The sequence below is a fragment of the Heloderma suspectum genome, chromosome 4 (genome assembly GCF_057233095.1).
Source record: "Heloderma suspectum isolate Gila_16-S chromosome 4, 16-S_ref, whole genome shotgun sequence".
Lineage (NCBI taxonomy): Eukaryota > Metazoa > Chordata > Lepidosauria > Squamata > Helodermatidae > Heloderma > Heloderma suspectum.
In genome coordinates, this window is record NC_139461.1 from 253,469,603 (window position 1) to 253,484,830 (window position 15,228).

Consider the following 15,228-nt stretch of genomic DNA (forward strand, 5'->3'; position numbering starts at 1 on the left):
AGTCTGAAAAATCCTATATCCCCCAGATGCTGTCTAGGGGACATAGGATTGCTCCCAAAATTGCATTAAAAAGAAATTGATTGCCAAGATGCTACCTATCACAACCACATGAAGCCGGCTTATATTGGACAACACCACTGGTCCATCTAGCCCACTATAGTCTACTGTAACTTGAAGCAGTGCTTCAAGGTCTGTCTTTCCCAGTCTTGCCACCCAAGATTTTTTTGACTGGAATATTAGTCCTGGACCTGCCTTAGATGTCCATAAAAATGTGCAGAGAATCTTGAAGTTTAAATGTGTTTCAGGCCCATTTAGCTTGGATAGACATGCCCATTCTGGTGCATGATTCTGTAGCTGCCATTTTCCAAGGTGGCTGACATGCAAATGGCGATATGAAATAACTTATTGGATACCTGTAGAAAGCTCATTTTGGTGGCAAAATATAGAATGGGCATGTCTACCCAAGTGAAATGTATTCCTACATGGGCCTGAAACACATACTAACTTCAAGATTCCCTGCCCATCTGTTTTTGTTTGTTTGTTTGTTTGTTTTTATGGGGGTGTATATGACAGGACTAAGATGTCAGGGATTCAGCATGAGACATTCTGGAAGCAGAAGCATGTGCTCTACCACTGAGCTATGGTCCCTCTTCACCATACTCTGGACAGCAGATCCAGTATCTGTGCTGTCTGATATAGCTGTTAGCCTGCACATCTTTTATTTTAAAACACGCTCTTCCGATTAGGCTGTTGGCAAGGGCTCGTGCTCTGTGATACAACAGAAGAAGAAATCTTCAGAATATGAAGTAGAGATTAAACAAATTCTATAGAATTTGGAATACTTCTAAATACTCATACAGGGCTACACGTAGTGTCACGCAAGCAGACTTCTACTCGTGCAACAGGCCTTCCCCTTCCTCTTCTCCCTCTTGCACATCTCCCATATCCAGTCCAGAGGGTCTCCCAAACTTCTAGAGTAGATTTGTGGGGCTGCAGGGGGCCGTGAAGGGGAATCCATTCCATCAGTGGTGTATGTTCCACTGGTGGATGGGCGCCATCGGATACAACCCATCTTTCTGTCTCTATGGCTAAGAAAAAACCTGTATTTTCACACTCATTGGGCAGTATCCAGCCACCAGTCCTGCTGATTCTGTTGTGCAAGTGGCCTGCACAGATTTAGCAGTTCTTGGGGCAACCAGAAATGAGTTGAATACAGCCCATCTGTCTGTTTAATAGTATGAGTAATCTTGCTGGGACTAGAGAATTAACTTCGTTACCGCTTCTTGCTGTCTGGTGGTAGAAGGTATCCCAAGGTATATATTTACTTGTTTGTTTCAAGTGACTGTCTCAAAGAATGGGACATTTTTTCAATGAAAATATCAGTCCACTTACAGCCCTAATAGCAATGCTTTTGCAGTTGGTCTACTTGAACTGTTAACACTGATTATTTCCCCTAGAAATCCTTTGTTTTCCACCACCTAAAGTTGCCAATGGAAGACACACTGGTGATGATAGAGATGAGTATGTATATGGCACTGCAGTAACATACACGTGTGATGCTGGTTTATCCCTTATTGGAAAGCCAAGTATTTCATGTACAGCTGAGAAAAATGGGGTGGAAGGAAAGTGGAGTGGACCTGCACCTGAATGTAAAGGTAATGGAAGTTCATGTTTGGTATCATACCCGCAATGTGTGAAATTGCTTTCTTCTCATTTAACAGCTAGAAAATAAAATTCTTACTAGAATTGGATAATTGTGTGATTCACCAAGAACTGCGCTGCAGTGTAGCCTCCATGGATTTGAATTAGATTCCAAGCAATTCAGTGGAGGATAGTATAGTAGTGGTGCCCAGTGGCAACTTTCCCTCAGTGTGCTGCTTCTTCCAATCAAGTCATTTTGGGAGGCACTTAGAACTTACTTGGAGTGAACCAACTTAACAATCTCTCAGGCCCATGTCCTGGACATGCTTTTTTGCTGCTTTCTGCTGTGAAGGAAGCTACCATCCCTGATCAGAAATGATGGAAGAAGAAAAAAACCCTCTCCCAGGCAGATTGCCAATCTGAGCCAGCTGTGTTTGTCTCCTGGGACAGCCTTATTTGCCAGGACTTGACACTGAGTGATGGTGCCTCAGCAACAATGACCCCAAAGGGGAGGTGCCACTTTGAGAGGAACTGCTTCAAGGGGATGCAAAGGCAAGGACCACCCCTCTGATATCGGGTTGACTGCCCTTTGTGGTTTTGTTGTGGGGGGGTTGGCTTCCATTTTTAGGACCTGATTATGTGCTGGGGAGAGGATATGGAGCCAAGTGGGGGGGCCCTGAGGGGGCCCCAATTTGTGTGGTTATGGGTAGAAGGAGATCTGGCATTGGGATGAGCGTTAGCCAGGTAAGGGGAACACAGCTCAGATAGTTAATGGCTGTGTCATGTTCCAGTCCTCCCTCTACCCATGGGCTTGGTGGTTTCCCTATCAGCATGCCCTAGGGGTCTCTGGATGCTGCTTTTAAATGGCAGACTCATTCAAAATAAGATCTCCCTCATTCTTGCTTTAATAGTGGATGGGTGGCCTATCTGGCATGCATAACTGAGATCTGGGTGGGGGAGCAAGGGGCAGTTAGTCTCTCCCAGCTGTGCCCTCCAGGGTACTTGGTTCAGCATCAGGGTAGATTTATGGGATGGGCGGGGGCTGCTGTGATCTTTAGGAATTCCATCTCTCTTTCCAGGCTCCCTGTCTGTCTGATTACCAGTCTGGAGTGTTTGTGCCTTGGGTTGGAGGTGCTGGACAAACTGGGGATTCTGTTGGCATACCGGCCTAAGAGTTTCCCTACCTAAGCTGATGGAGGTGGTCTCAGATGTGCTGTTGAAATCTTCTAGACTGTCAGTTCTAGGAGATATCAACACTGAAGCCAAGGGCACCTTGTCTGGGTGGCTCAGGATTTCATGGCCTCCATGACAGTCATGGGGCTGGCTTGCAATGTTATCAATCCAACCCATGTTTTTTCAGCTGGCCATGGAGATGGTGATCTGAAGGTGGGGGACTTTGAATCAATTCATTCATTATGGTCAGATCACCTCCTGCTGAGGTTTAAACTTACGGCAGCTTTTCCCCTCTGCAATGGTGGGGGACCTAATAAAATGGTCCACCCCCAGAGGCTAATAGATCCAGATAGGTTTCCAGATGGCTGGGGCATTGGAGCGGGGGTCAGGGGTCCATCTGATATGGTTGGCTCTCCTGTTGAAACCCTGGATGACCTGTGGGATGTCGAAATGACCGGAAATTGACACGATTGCTCCTGAGCGTCCTTTCCTCAGTAGAGCTTGTAGGGCTCCATGGTATTCTCTGGAGCTGAGAGTAATGAAACAAAATAATAGATGGCTCAAGCATAGATGGAGGAAAATTCCTAACAGATGCAAACACTGGTAAGTGCCTATTCTCAAGTATATTCAGGGGCATTGAGGACAGCAGAGAAACTCTGCCTCTATTTAATCCTCTATATGCTGCCCAGTGGAGCTTTTTAAAGTTGCTCAGTGGTTGTTATATGCTGGCCCTAGGGAGGCTGTGGAGCTATGAACGGTCCACTGTGATATGTCTGCAAGACACTTTCAAGACAAAATCTCTTTCATCCACTTGGACTGTGTTATAGCAGATGAATCAAGTGACATATCCAGCGCACAGTCTTGTTTAGTTTTGCTAGATGAGTTTCAGCTGGTACAGCTCACACACATTGCAAGGCAGTTGAACAGGTTGAGCAGCCACTTCTGCATTGAATCCTTGCCCATGGCTCATAAAAACCAGCAGCAAGGGAAAAGCCAGCTGATCCAGGAAGGTGATTAATGCCTCCTTGCAAAAGGGAGTGGTCCCGGGGCACCTGAAAGAAGCAGCAGTGAAGCCACTCCTGAAGAAATCCTCCCTGGACCCAGAAGGTCTTAACAACTTTAGGCTGGTGGCAAATGTTCCATACTTGGGCAAGGTCCTTGACCAGGTGGTTGGCTGTGGGTGCTCTTGGATGAGACTGATTATATGGATCCATTTGAGTTGGGGCTCAGGATCAGTTTATGGCACAGAAACAGCCTTGGTCACCCTGTTATGATGACTTATGTCAGGAGAGATAAGGGGAGTGCAACCCTATTAATTTTCCTTGGCCTCTTGGCGGCTTTCAGTACCATTGACCATAGTATCCTTCTGGGGCAGTTGTCTGAGTTGGGAGTGGGAGGTACTGCAGTGCAGTGGTTTCACTCCTACTTGGATGGTTGGTTCCAGAAAGTGGTGTTTGGCGGATATCTCTCAGTCCCATGGATTCTCCAGTATGTGGTTCTCTAGGGGTCAGTTTTGTCCCTCATGCTGTTTAATAGCTACATGTAACTGTTAAATGGGGTTACCAGGAGTTTGGAGCGCATTGTCATCAGTATGCTGATGACATGCAGCTCTAGTTCTCCCTTTCACTTCATCAGGTAAAGCTATGGGTGTGCTAAATCAATGCCTGGCTGCAACAATAGCCTGGATGAGGGCTAATAAAATGAAACTGAGACAAGATTGAGATTATGCCCATGGGTAGTTCTTCTGACTGGATTGAGGGTGTTCCAGCTGTTCTGGATGGGGTTGCACTCCCCCTAAAGATGCAGGTTCGTAGCTTGGAGGTTCTCCTGGAGTCACTGTTGTCACCTGAGGCTCAGGTGGCCTCAGTGGCACAGAGTGCCTTCTACCAGCTTCATTTGGTGACCCAGCAACACCTCTGTCTGAACAAGGATAACTTTGCTTCATTAATTTATGCTCTGGTGAACTCCAAGTTAGATTATTGCAATGCACTCTATGTGGGGTTGCCTTTGAAGGCTGTTCAGAAGCTGCAGCGTGTGCAAAACGTAGTGGTCAGATTGATAGGAGGGACCAGAAGGTCTGAAAATATAAAACTGATTATGTCCCGCTTGCACTGGTTGTCTGTAAGTTTCTGAGCCCAATTAATGGTGCTGGTTTTGACCTATAAAGCTCAGGACTGCAGTACATGATGGAGTACCTCTCTTGGTATGAACCAACCCATTTAATATACATCATCTGAGGTCCTCCTCCAAGTGCCTCCTCCAAAGGAAGCTCAGATGATGGCAACAAGGGAGAGAGCCTTCTTGGTGGTGGCCCTCCAATTGCAGGCCTCACTGCTCTCCCAGGTGAGGCCTACCTGGCACCAATGTCAACATCTTTCGGCACCAGGTTAACACTACTCCCAAGCATTTGACCACTTATGATAAGGTTTTAATGTGTCCTAGGATTTATTGTTGGTTGTTTTAACAGTTATGTTTTTGTTCATTGGTTTCATATTATGTATTTTTAGGGTTTTAATCTTTGTAAACTACCCAGAGACCTTTGGCTATTGGGTGGTATAGAAATGGAATAAATAAAATACTAACTCCCACTGAACGTAAAGAAATCAGATTTTGTAGTGAGTAATTTGTTTTATTTTGACTTGGTCATTACCATCTTTAGCTGTATTGGGCTTTATGCTCAACGTAGTAGTCATAATAAAAATTAACTGAGATGTTTTCCTTTCTGTAATACAGGAAGGGAAAATACTAAATAGCAATCAACATCCTGTATACAGGTGATTTCTTTTTTTGGCTTGCCCATTCTGAGATCCATATGCAGTAGTAATACAAAGCAAATCCTACTCTGGGCTGAAATAATCATTAAAATATAAAATAACCTCAGTTTACCCTGTACTGGCTTAATACCACATGCTGACAACCAACATCAGTGATGATAATGTTGCATAGGTACATTGCGAAAGCATTTTTATTGGCAATACTCAGTAGATAAAAATTGTCAGATATACTTTTGTGTACTAACTTATGCATATGCCTCTTACCTGACTGGTAGGGATCCAGAAATAGCCCTAGGGGAATTTAAACAAAAGAATACAAAGTAAATGGGGAGAATACTGCACAGAGAGCTGTGAATAGAGAAGTACAGATTTTGTTAAATCCATTCTGTCTATGTTTCATGGATTGTCAGGCATCTTTTATTCCATCGTCCGCTCATTTATGGAATTGGATTTTTTCTATGAGAATTTTGTTCCACTTGCATAAATGTGCACTAGCACATTTGTGCAAATGTGCATGTGCACAAATCCCCCCTAAAAGTCAAGAACAGTCCACAGAATCTGTGCAACTCAGAAGGAGCCGGTCTCCTGCAGAACCTGCAGGTTGGATTCATTTCAGTCCATTGCAGATTTCACCGACATCCTTAGCTGTGAAAAGATCATTTCTGGAAAAGTGTGAGGGGAAATGGAAGTATTTATTTAGATGTGTCATAGGGTGTAAATTTTTAAAGAGAGTATTTGCTCCTTTAGCTTCTAGTTTGTCTGTTGCTCCAGATACCCAAGGTCTTTCATAGACTATAAAGACGTGGAGGCATACAACTGTTGAGATTATAGTCCTATATTTAATAAATGTATATGCCAGTTAATAAAAATTTTCATCACTATGGTGTACAAAATGAAGAAATCACAAACACAATAAAATAGAATATAAAAATAATAAAATATCACTTTCAGCATCTAGATATCCAAAAGAGTAAGCAGCAGTATCCTCCCATCAAGAAAAATGAAATGGGAAAACCTTGGGTGAAAATCGTTCTTTATCATGCACCTAAAGCTCACAAATGGTGGTGCCTGCCTTAAGTCCAGGGGTAGAGCATTTCAGAGGGCAGGGGCAACTACACTAAGGGCGCAATCCTATGTTGATAGTTGGCAGCCTCCAAAGTCGGAAGCTGCCAAGGATCCTAATGCAGGGTGGCCAGAGCACAGAGGTGATCTGTGTTCTGGCCACCCTGCATTTTTGCTAGATGGGCAATTTTGTCAGTCTAGCCATGGTGCTTTGGAGCAGGAGGGAAGGAGGCTGGAGAGAGCATAGGAAGCTGTGTAAAGCAGCTTCCCTAGTCTTCTCCTCTCCCCACCCCAGGGCATGCCCCCTTTTCCCCGTCTCTGCACTCAGTTTTCCAAGCAATGTGATTCTCTCCATGCCAGCTATGAGAGGGAAGCCAGGAAACCAAACAGTCCCATGTCTCTGCCCCCTGCCCCCCAGGCACTGTCTAGGGGACATAGGATTGCTCTCTAAATGCCCTTTCATGGGCATTAATTCAGGGAGCGTACAGAACCATCAGAATGACTGAAAGGAGTAGGCAGGAGTGTAAAGGACAAGGCAGTCTCTCAAGCAGCTTGGTCCTAAATTCTTTAAGGCATTGTACACTAGTATTAATGCCTTAAACTTGGCCCAGTAGCATATAGACAGCCAGTACAACTCGTTCAGCAGGGGTGTTACATGTTGGAACTGGTTGCTCCACACAGCAACCGAGCAGCATTTTACACCAGCTGCAGTTTCCAGACCAACCTCAAGAGCAATCCCGCTTAGAGCACATTTGAATAAACTGATCTATAGGTGATGGATGCATGGACCACTGTGGCAAGGCAGTCTCTATCCAGGAACAGCCGTAGGTGGTATACCAGCTGAAGCTGGCATAAAGCACTCCTAATTGCTGAATTCACCTGGGTCTCAAGTGGCAAAGATGAATCCAGGAGTACCCCCAGAGCCTTTCTACATGAGGCATTTATTGTACGCTCATAATTCCTCATTAACAGTAGTTTGCAGGTCCTTTACACTACATTGTCATTCTCCAGGGCCTCTCCTGTGCTTTGCAACCATTTTAACAGCATTTTTTTCCAATGAGGAAAGTCTAGTAATAATTGTGAATGGCAGGATAAAGCCTAGTGTAATTGCACAATTCCTCTATATCACAGTGCCACCTAGTGCTCACTTCCTGGCATATAGAAGGGGAAGAAATGGAAGCTGTGACAGATTTTATTTTCTTGGGCTCCAAGATCACCGTAGACGGTGACTGTAGCCATGAAATTAAAAGACGCTTGCTCCTTGGGAGGAAAGCTATGGCAAACCTAGACAGCATAGTAAGAAGCAGAGACATCACCTTGCCGACAAAGGTCCATCTAATCAAAGCTATGGTTTTCCCAGTAGTAACGTATGGCTGTGAGAGCTGGACTATAAGGAAGGCTGAGCGCCGAAGAATTGATGCTTTCGAAGTGTGGTGCTGGAGAAGACTCTTACGAGTCGCCTGGACTGCAAGGAGGTCAAATCAGTCAATCCTAAAGGAAATCAACCCTGAGTGCTCATTGGAAGGACAGATACTGAAGCTGAAGCTCCAATATTTTGGCCACCTAATGCGAAGAGAAAACTCTGGAAAAGACCCTGATGCTGGGAAAGACTAAAGGCAAAAGGAGAAGGGGACGGCAGAGGATGAGATGGCTAGATAGCATCACCGATGCAATGAATATGAACTTGAGCACACTCCGGGAGAGAGTGCAGGACAGGAAGGCCTGGTGTGCTATGGTCCATGGGGTCACGAAGAGTCGGACACGACTGAACGACTGAACAACAACAACAGTGGAATATAAGGAAAAGAAGAGAGAAAACCCCTGGAAAAAAATGTGTGTAAAAGAGCTGAGCTTAATCCTGCAAAGAATCCGGAAACAAAAGTCTTGATAAAGTGGAGGGTTAAGTCTATAGTGTACATATGCCCCCAAACTACGATCCTGTTCTTTCAGAAGGGAGTACAGCAGGTTGTTGACCAATCTCCCAGAACAGAGTGTAGCAGCCATATCGGGGGTCAGACTAAGTAGCCCCATGCAGTCTCATGCTTCATGTTCTTGCTCAGCTCTTTCTCCCTTGAATATATTGTTGTAAGCTGATGAGACACAGGAATTCCTTATCTTGTCAAAGGACATACAATTGTATATCTTGTTCTCTGCTGTTCTCTTCTGTTCTCTCCTTATCATGGCTACCCTATAACCCAGTTCTTGTATTATAAACAATGGTGCTAAGAGAAGAAATGTTGAGGACTGCAACCCCACGCGGGAGGGGGAGGAGGAGCCGTTTCATATGTGTCACAATGTCTATAAAACCAATGTGCTGATGTATTTCGGGGCTTCTGGCTCTTTGGAAATGATTCCAGCCTTAAGCCCGCGCGTTAAATAAAGAATCTCTTTTTCCTTCACTCCGTGGTCTCTCTGACTCTGGGTTCTGCAACATAAATGGTGCCGTGACTCGGATGTGGCAGGCTCTGAGCCAGAAAGGTGGCAGTTGCCTGCTCTTGATCGCCGCACCGGGAAGACGAGCTCGGCGCATGCCTCCCTTTCTTGGTGCCACCAACCTTTTTGTCGAGTGAATGGGAGAAAGCCTGCACCGGGATCGCCCAAACGGCAGCGAGCAGCAAGAGAACCTTGGGAAGTGGAGGAAGGAACTTGAGCCCTGCCTGTATCGCAGCTGCAATTGAGTTGAAACCCACACTGGAAGCCTTCAGGAGAAAGGCAAGTATATGGGAAAAAGAGGGCCCCGCCTTTAGGGAGAAAGGCCTCTGGGCAGAAAAAAAGAGGGCCCCGCCTTATGAAGAAGGTCAGTGTTGGTGGTATACGTATACAAAAGAACCTACTCCTTGCGGGTAGAAGGGGGGCCTGATCACCCCCCCGAGTGGGCTCCAGTACCCAGCACGCCAGTACTCAGTAGGAAGCTGAAGAAGCTGGGGAAGCCGCTTTCCACTCTGGTAAAAAGTGGGAAAAGTGGGTGGCAGGGACATATGGATGCAGTGGAGAGATTGATGATTGTGTGAGTGGCTACTGCGGTTTCTGACGCATACCGTTGACCGTCCGGGTGCCCAGGCCAGTAGCAAAGTGCGTGGTGTGTAAAATCCTCTTGTGTCGGCCAGTGAGACCCCTTACTCACTGACCAATTCCCATTCCCTAATTGTGTCTGTCTTCAATTTAGGAGGGAGGCTATGGGTGGTGGGGGAAGCAAACCTTGCACCCCCTTGAGATGTATGTTAAACAAAGAAGGAAAAAGGTTTTTTTAAAAAAGATTCAAAATAGAGAGAGAAAACAGCAAAAAGCTCAAGGTCGAGCTGAGAGGAAAAAAAGAACAAGATCTGAGGCTGTTAATTAGAAAAATGTTGCAGGACAGTCTGGCTTTTAACAAAGCATGGGAGCGTGAGAGTGTAAGGCCGAAAAAGTAGCTGTTAGCCTAGCGCGCTGAGAGGGGGGGGCAGGAAAATTGCCCACAACGTTCTGAGTTGTGCAACATCATCACCTCGCCTAATTGAGATGAAATCCCTAAGAAATGGAAACTGAAAATGAAGACCCAGAAGATGAAGGCAAAATAGAAAATAAAGGTGAAGAATCAGCCCCAGAGCACAGGCTAGACCCTCTTCGAGTGAAAAGTGTGCCATAAGACTGTCCCAAAGCAGAATGAAGCAGAAAGACCATGTTGAAGATCTCTGTCAAGGTAACCGTGTTTAGCTTTGAACTGTGTTAGAATTGCATAGAGCCTGTAGCTACTGACCATCGGCTATATGATTTCTGAAGAGCGTAACCATTAAGCTTTTGCCGTGGGATTCCCTGCAATGAAGAAATTTCACTGATTTGAGTGTCCAGTGTTACACTGCCTAAGTGTGTGTGCTGAAGAGACCGAGAAACCAGACAGCATGTTCCTGGCCAAGCCAAAATCACGCTACTACCATGCTCCTAAAAGCTGCAATAAACTGTGTAAGCTGGGAGACCCAACCTGATTGAGAAGAAAAGAAGATATTGGAGCAACTGTCTTAAAAAACAATGAGATCTGTGTAGCTGGCTGGCTGACGCTGTCAGTGATGTTACAACTTTAAATTAAGACTGTTTTCCTGTTTGAGACCCCAGCGAAGAAAGCTGACCCGAGTTATTTGTTGCCCGTGCCAAAGCAAGAATTTGGCTGCCCTGTACCTCATCATGTCCTGTTTTAAGCTTGGGATTTACAAATACAAACAAACTGAGAAGCTTGCCTTTGAAGTCCTGCAAATCACCCCACCGCCTCCCGGAAGATTAATGGCTGCCTGAAAAATGCAAGTATAAGGCGATGCCCATCACCCCCCAGCGTCCTGAGTTTCGGCACTCAGTGTTTCAGTGCTTTCGTGTACCAGGTTACAAGAGAAAAAAAAAAGAGTAAGTTTTTAAAATGTCTGTGAGAACCTGACAGAGGTTGAATAAAATTTACAGAAGAGTTGCCCAAGTTAAAGCGTCACGGCTAAAGAGCTGAGCTGTGCCGCTCTGTTTAGACAGAGGCCTTGCTAAAAAGTTAAAGGCCCTTGTCTGTCAGAAGGGGTGTAGGGCCACACTTTCCCTTTTTAAACTGATGCAAAAGTGGAGAGCCTTTGCTGGAAACATCTCATCTTCATTGCCGAGAGCCTTCTCTGTTTGCCTCCATCATCATCTGGGCTTTTTAAAGACACTCTGCACTCTAAAATTTTAAATTGTCAAAGACTTGCCATGGACAGTGCTGTGAAGCTTTAGATAAACTTGAACTCTCATCGCTGTGAACCGCGTGTCTATGTTTGTAGTCAGCTCAGTGTACAGCAGGCTGAGTTTGATCTATGACTTTTAGATTTCCTTCTGCCAGAACTCATGCAGCATAGAGTTGCCGATGCAAAAATGGTGACCTAGAACTCTTTGCGTGTGTGGGTATGCCCGTCCCTTGATTTTAATGAGCCCTGAGCTTTCAGCCAGAAGAGCAGTATGATTGCTGGATCTGCTCCATCATGCCTTACCATGCAAAAAGTGTTTTCCATTCATTGTGTTAAATTGCAGGAAAAAGTTTGTTGTGTATATTTTATGATTTCTTAGATATCATAAAATATATGTGATATTTGCAGATTAGTGTTAGTTGCAACTCCAAATAATACTAAGTGTGGTTCCCAATGGATGACAAGGAAAGAAAGACAAAAGCAAGTAGAAAAGAAGGAATAGAGAAAGTAGCAGACAGATAGAGAAGAGAGAAAAAAAAAGAAAGAAAAGGCAAGAGGCAAAGAAAAAACATTTGTAGAAAAGAAGCGTGGCCATAGTTGCCCCCAGGGTAAATTAAAAGCAGCTGATTGTGCCTGGAGCTTATTACCTGGGGTAAAGTAGCCACAATAATGTAATAGTTCTTTAAAATGAAGAAAATGTAACTAGAAGGAGAAGAAGAGCCTATCCCAAATGTGTGTCATTGGGACTAGTGTAAGGCAGAAAGGTTTAAGTAAGTGAGTTTAACTTGAAAAAGACAAATAAAGAGACAAGGCTGGTGCATGGAGCTGAAAGTTTTATATATAAAGTTTGAAACATGATCTGCAATACAGGCAGATCAGCAAAGCAAAAGAAAGAGAAAAAATTTGTCTTCCCATACTAATGAATAAAAGTGTTATCAAGCACTTTGGGAAGCGAAGTTGTTTACAGGAAGCTGTGCCTGAGAACCAAACACTTCTAGCCTATGCTGAAAATGCTTGCTAGTGTTGTGTTGCCTCATGGGTAACATGTATGGTATAAAACCCATTTAGCCCAATAGTTCGTGGTTCAGAGAAGCTGTCTGATCCAACCATTAAGTACGCCTGTGTGCTGTAAGTTACCCAATAAAGTCTTCTTGTAAGTACCCCCCCCCCCGCTAGAATCGCAAAACACAAGTGGGGCTAGAGCGCCTCACCCAGTATCAAACCCTGCTGTTAAAAGCCATGAAAGCAGGTATAAAGAAGTCAGTTAATATAACCAAAGTGTCTAAAGTGCTGCAAGGTGCCACCGAGGCCCCAGAGCGTACTTGGAGCGTCTTTCAGATGCCTATCGCCAGTACACCCCCCTCGACCCAGAGGCCCAAGAAGACGTAAACGAAAAAAGAAAAGAAGAAGACCCGGTAGAGGCAGAAGATTCTTAAAAAAGAACCAGTGTGCCCAGTGTGGACAAGATAGACATTAGTGGCATGAATGCCCAAATAAAATAAATCAAATACACAAAGGAGAAAACCAAAAGGGCCAGAATAGGCAAAGAGGGAAACAGCTTGAGAGGGGCCGTGACATTGACTTCATAATTGACACTGGAGCAGCATCAAAAGCAAGCAAACAGCCTTAAACAAGAAGTCCAAACACTGAACAAAGTTCCTCAAGCCCAGCGTCGCTTTGTCTTAGAAAATAAGCCCCCAATTCCCATCACAGAAGTTCATCCTTTCCAACCAAGAGTTAAAGTATGAGTTAAAGAGGGAAAAATAACCCTTTGACTCCCAGATGGAGAGGACTGAGAACTGTCATACTTTCCACCCCCACAGCTATGAAAGCAGCTGGAGTTAAACCCTGGATACATTAGACACGAGTCAACAGAGCGAGAGGGGGAGAGTAGACTGTGAACAAAAATCCTAAAAATCCTTTGAAAGGATTTCTTTCCTTTTCAAAAATCCTTTAAAAATCATTCTAAAAAAGCAGTAAGAAGACTCAGGCTAGACCTTACTGTGGACACACCGGGAGACTGTCCCCCTGCATACGGTCAGACCTGCAACTGGAGAATTGAAGAAGGGGACTAGACCCTACTGCAGCTTGCCAGATGAATAGCTGCCCGGCGTACAGTCAGATCCCAAAGAAGATCAAACATGCGTGTTGTAGTGTTAGTAGTGTTGCATTGTGTTTCCTTAATAAGGTGCAAAAAGGGGGGTCTGCCCCTGGAAAGAGAAGTTTGTCCCAGTGATTTGCTGATAATTACTGGCTTCACCTGGCTAACATCACGAGAATAAAACATTTTTGTTTGCCAAGAGGTATACCTGCAAACAGGCTTATTAGCTCTTGCCTAATACCTGTCTGTAGACATCCTGGGAACATTCAAAAAGATACCATGTTAAGAGTTTATGGTGTAAGTTTAACTTATTCCCAAAATGCTAATTGGGGCATAGTTGCAAAGATCCTACCCCCTACAGAGTTCACTCTACGCACCCCCATCGTTGCTGAAACAAATGCTACGTGTGCACGAATGCTTAATTGTCAATTTTTTTTCCAGAAAATACAAAGCTATCCCTGGCCCCCTTCCACTGTAATAAAATTCAAAACATATCTTTTAATAATGCCCACATACTTTTGCCTCATGGATGGTTTTAGACATGTAGTTCCCGCACTTGGGCATTCATTCCTGCCAACTTGTCTAATAACCACCCATGTGGCCTCAGCCGCCAATTAAACTGGTGCCAATTCTTCCCCTGTGGCCCGAGAAAATCCGTCGACGGCAGCCTCGAGCACTCCAACTAACTAAAAATTGTAATAGTCATGTGCAGTTATATTCTGACTCAGAAAAATTGGCCTTAGCAATGTCACTGGTTAAGGTTCCAGGTTTAGCCTTGGCTGATGGTCTGGAGATCAACCGGTTAGCTTGCAGCTTAGCCAAAACCATAAATGCCACCTCACGAGCATTGTCATTGTTAAATAAAGAGTTGCGTGATCTAAGAGGTGCAGTTCTAGAAAATAGAGCTGGTATAGATTACCTCTTCCTTCTTCATCATTTAAGTTGTGAGACACACCAAAAGCTCTGTTGTTTTAACTTAACTGATAATGGCAATGCTGTAGATGAACAGATCAACAAGCTGCACAATATAGTAGCTAACAAAACAATAAGACAAAACAATTAGCTAAATTAGTTAACCCCTTGGCTTCCAGATTTTAGCTGGCTTGAAGCGTTGTTCATCCTAATTCTACCAGTGTTGTTCATAAAAGTTCCGTTATGTCTCTGCGTTCCTTGTCTTATGCGCTGTTTAACCAATCTGTTTATGTCTCAGCTAATAAAACTGCTGCCCTCTACGCTCTAATAGCCCAACAAGAGGCTAAGTAATATGTATGTCACAAAAAGCTTTGTATAGTTATCAGAAATGCTATAATTGTAATGAAATTATGCATTTAAGGGGGGAATGTAGCAGCCATATCGGGGGTCAGACTAAGTAGCCTCATGCAGTCTCATGCTTCATGTTCTTGCTCAGCTCTTTCTCCCTTGAATATATTGTTGTAAGCTGATGAGACACAGGAATTCCTTATCTTGTCAAAGGTCATACAATTGTATATCTTGTTCTCTGCTGTTCTCTGCTGTTCTCTCCTTATCATGGCTACCCTATAACCCAGTTCTTGTATTATAAACAATAGTGCTAGGAGAAGAAATGTTGAGTACTGCAACCCCACACGGGAGGCGGAGGAGGAGCTGTTTCATATGTGTCACAATGTCTATAAAACCAATGTGCTGATATATTTCGGGGCTTCTGGCTCTTTGGAAATGATTCCAGCCTTAAGCCCGCGCGTTAAATAAAGAATCTCTTTTTCCTTCACTCCGTGGTCTCTCTGACTCTGGGTTCTGCAACAAGAGTATCACTCATGCATAAGGCCTC

The 15,228-nt window shown here is 44.4% G+C and overlaps 1 protein-coding gene across 3 annotated transcripts in view; it reads left to right on the top strand.

The window, feature by feature from the left end:
* LOC146348536 (membrane cofactor protein-like) overlaps positions 1-15,228 on the top strand; it is a 53,220-nt gene that overhangs the window by 24,463 nt on the left and 13,529 nt on the right. For all 3 annotated transcript variants that reach the window (XM_084853382.1, XM_084853383.1, XM_084853384.1), the window contains exon 5: positions 1,458-1,655. In XM_084853382.1, the coding sequence (XP_084709508.1) occupies positions 1,458-1,655 (198 nt within the window). The remainder of the gene's footprint in view (positions 1-1,457; positions 1,656-15,228) is intronic.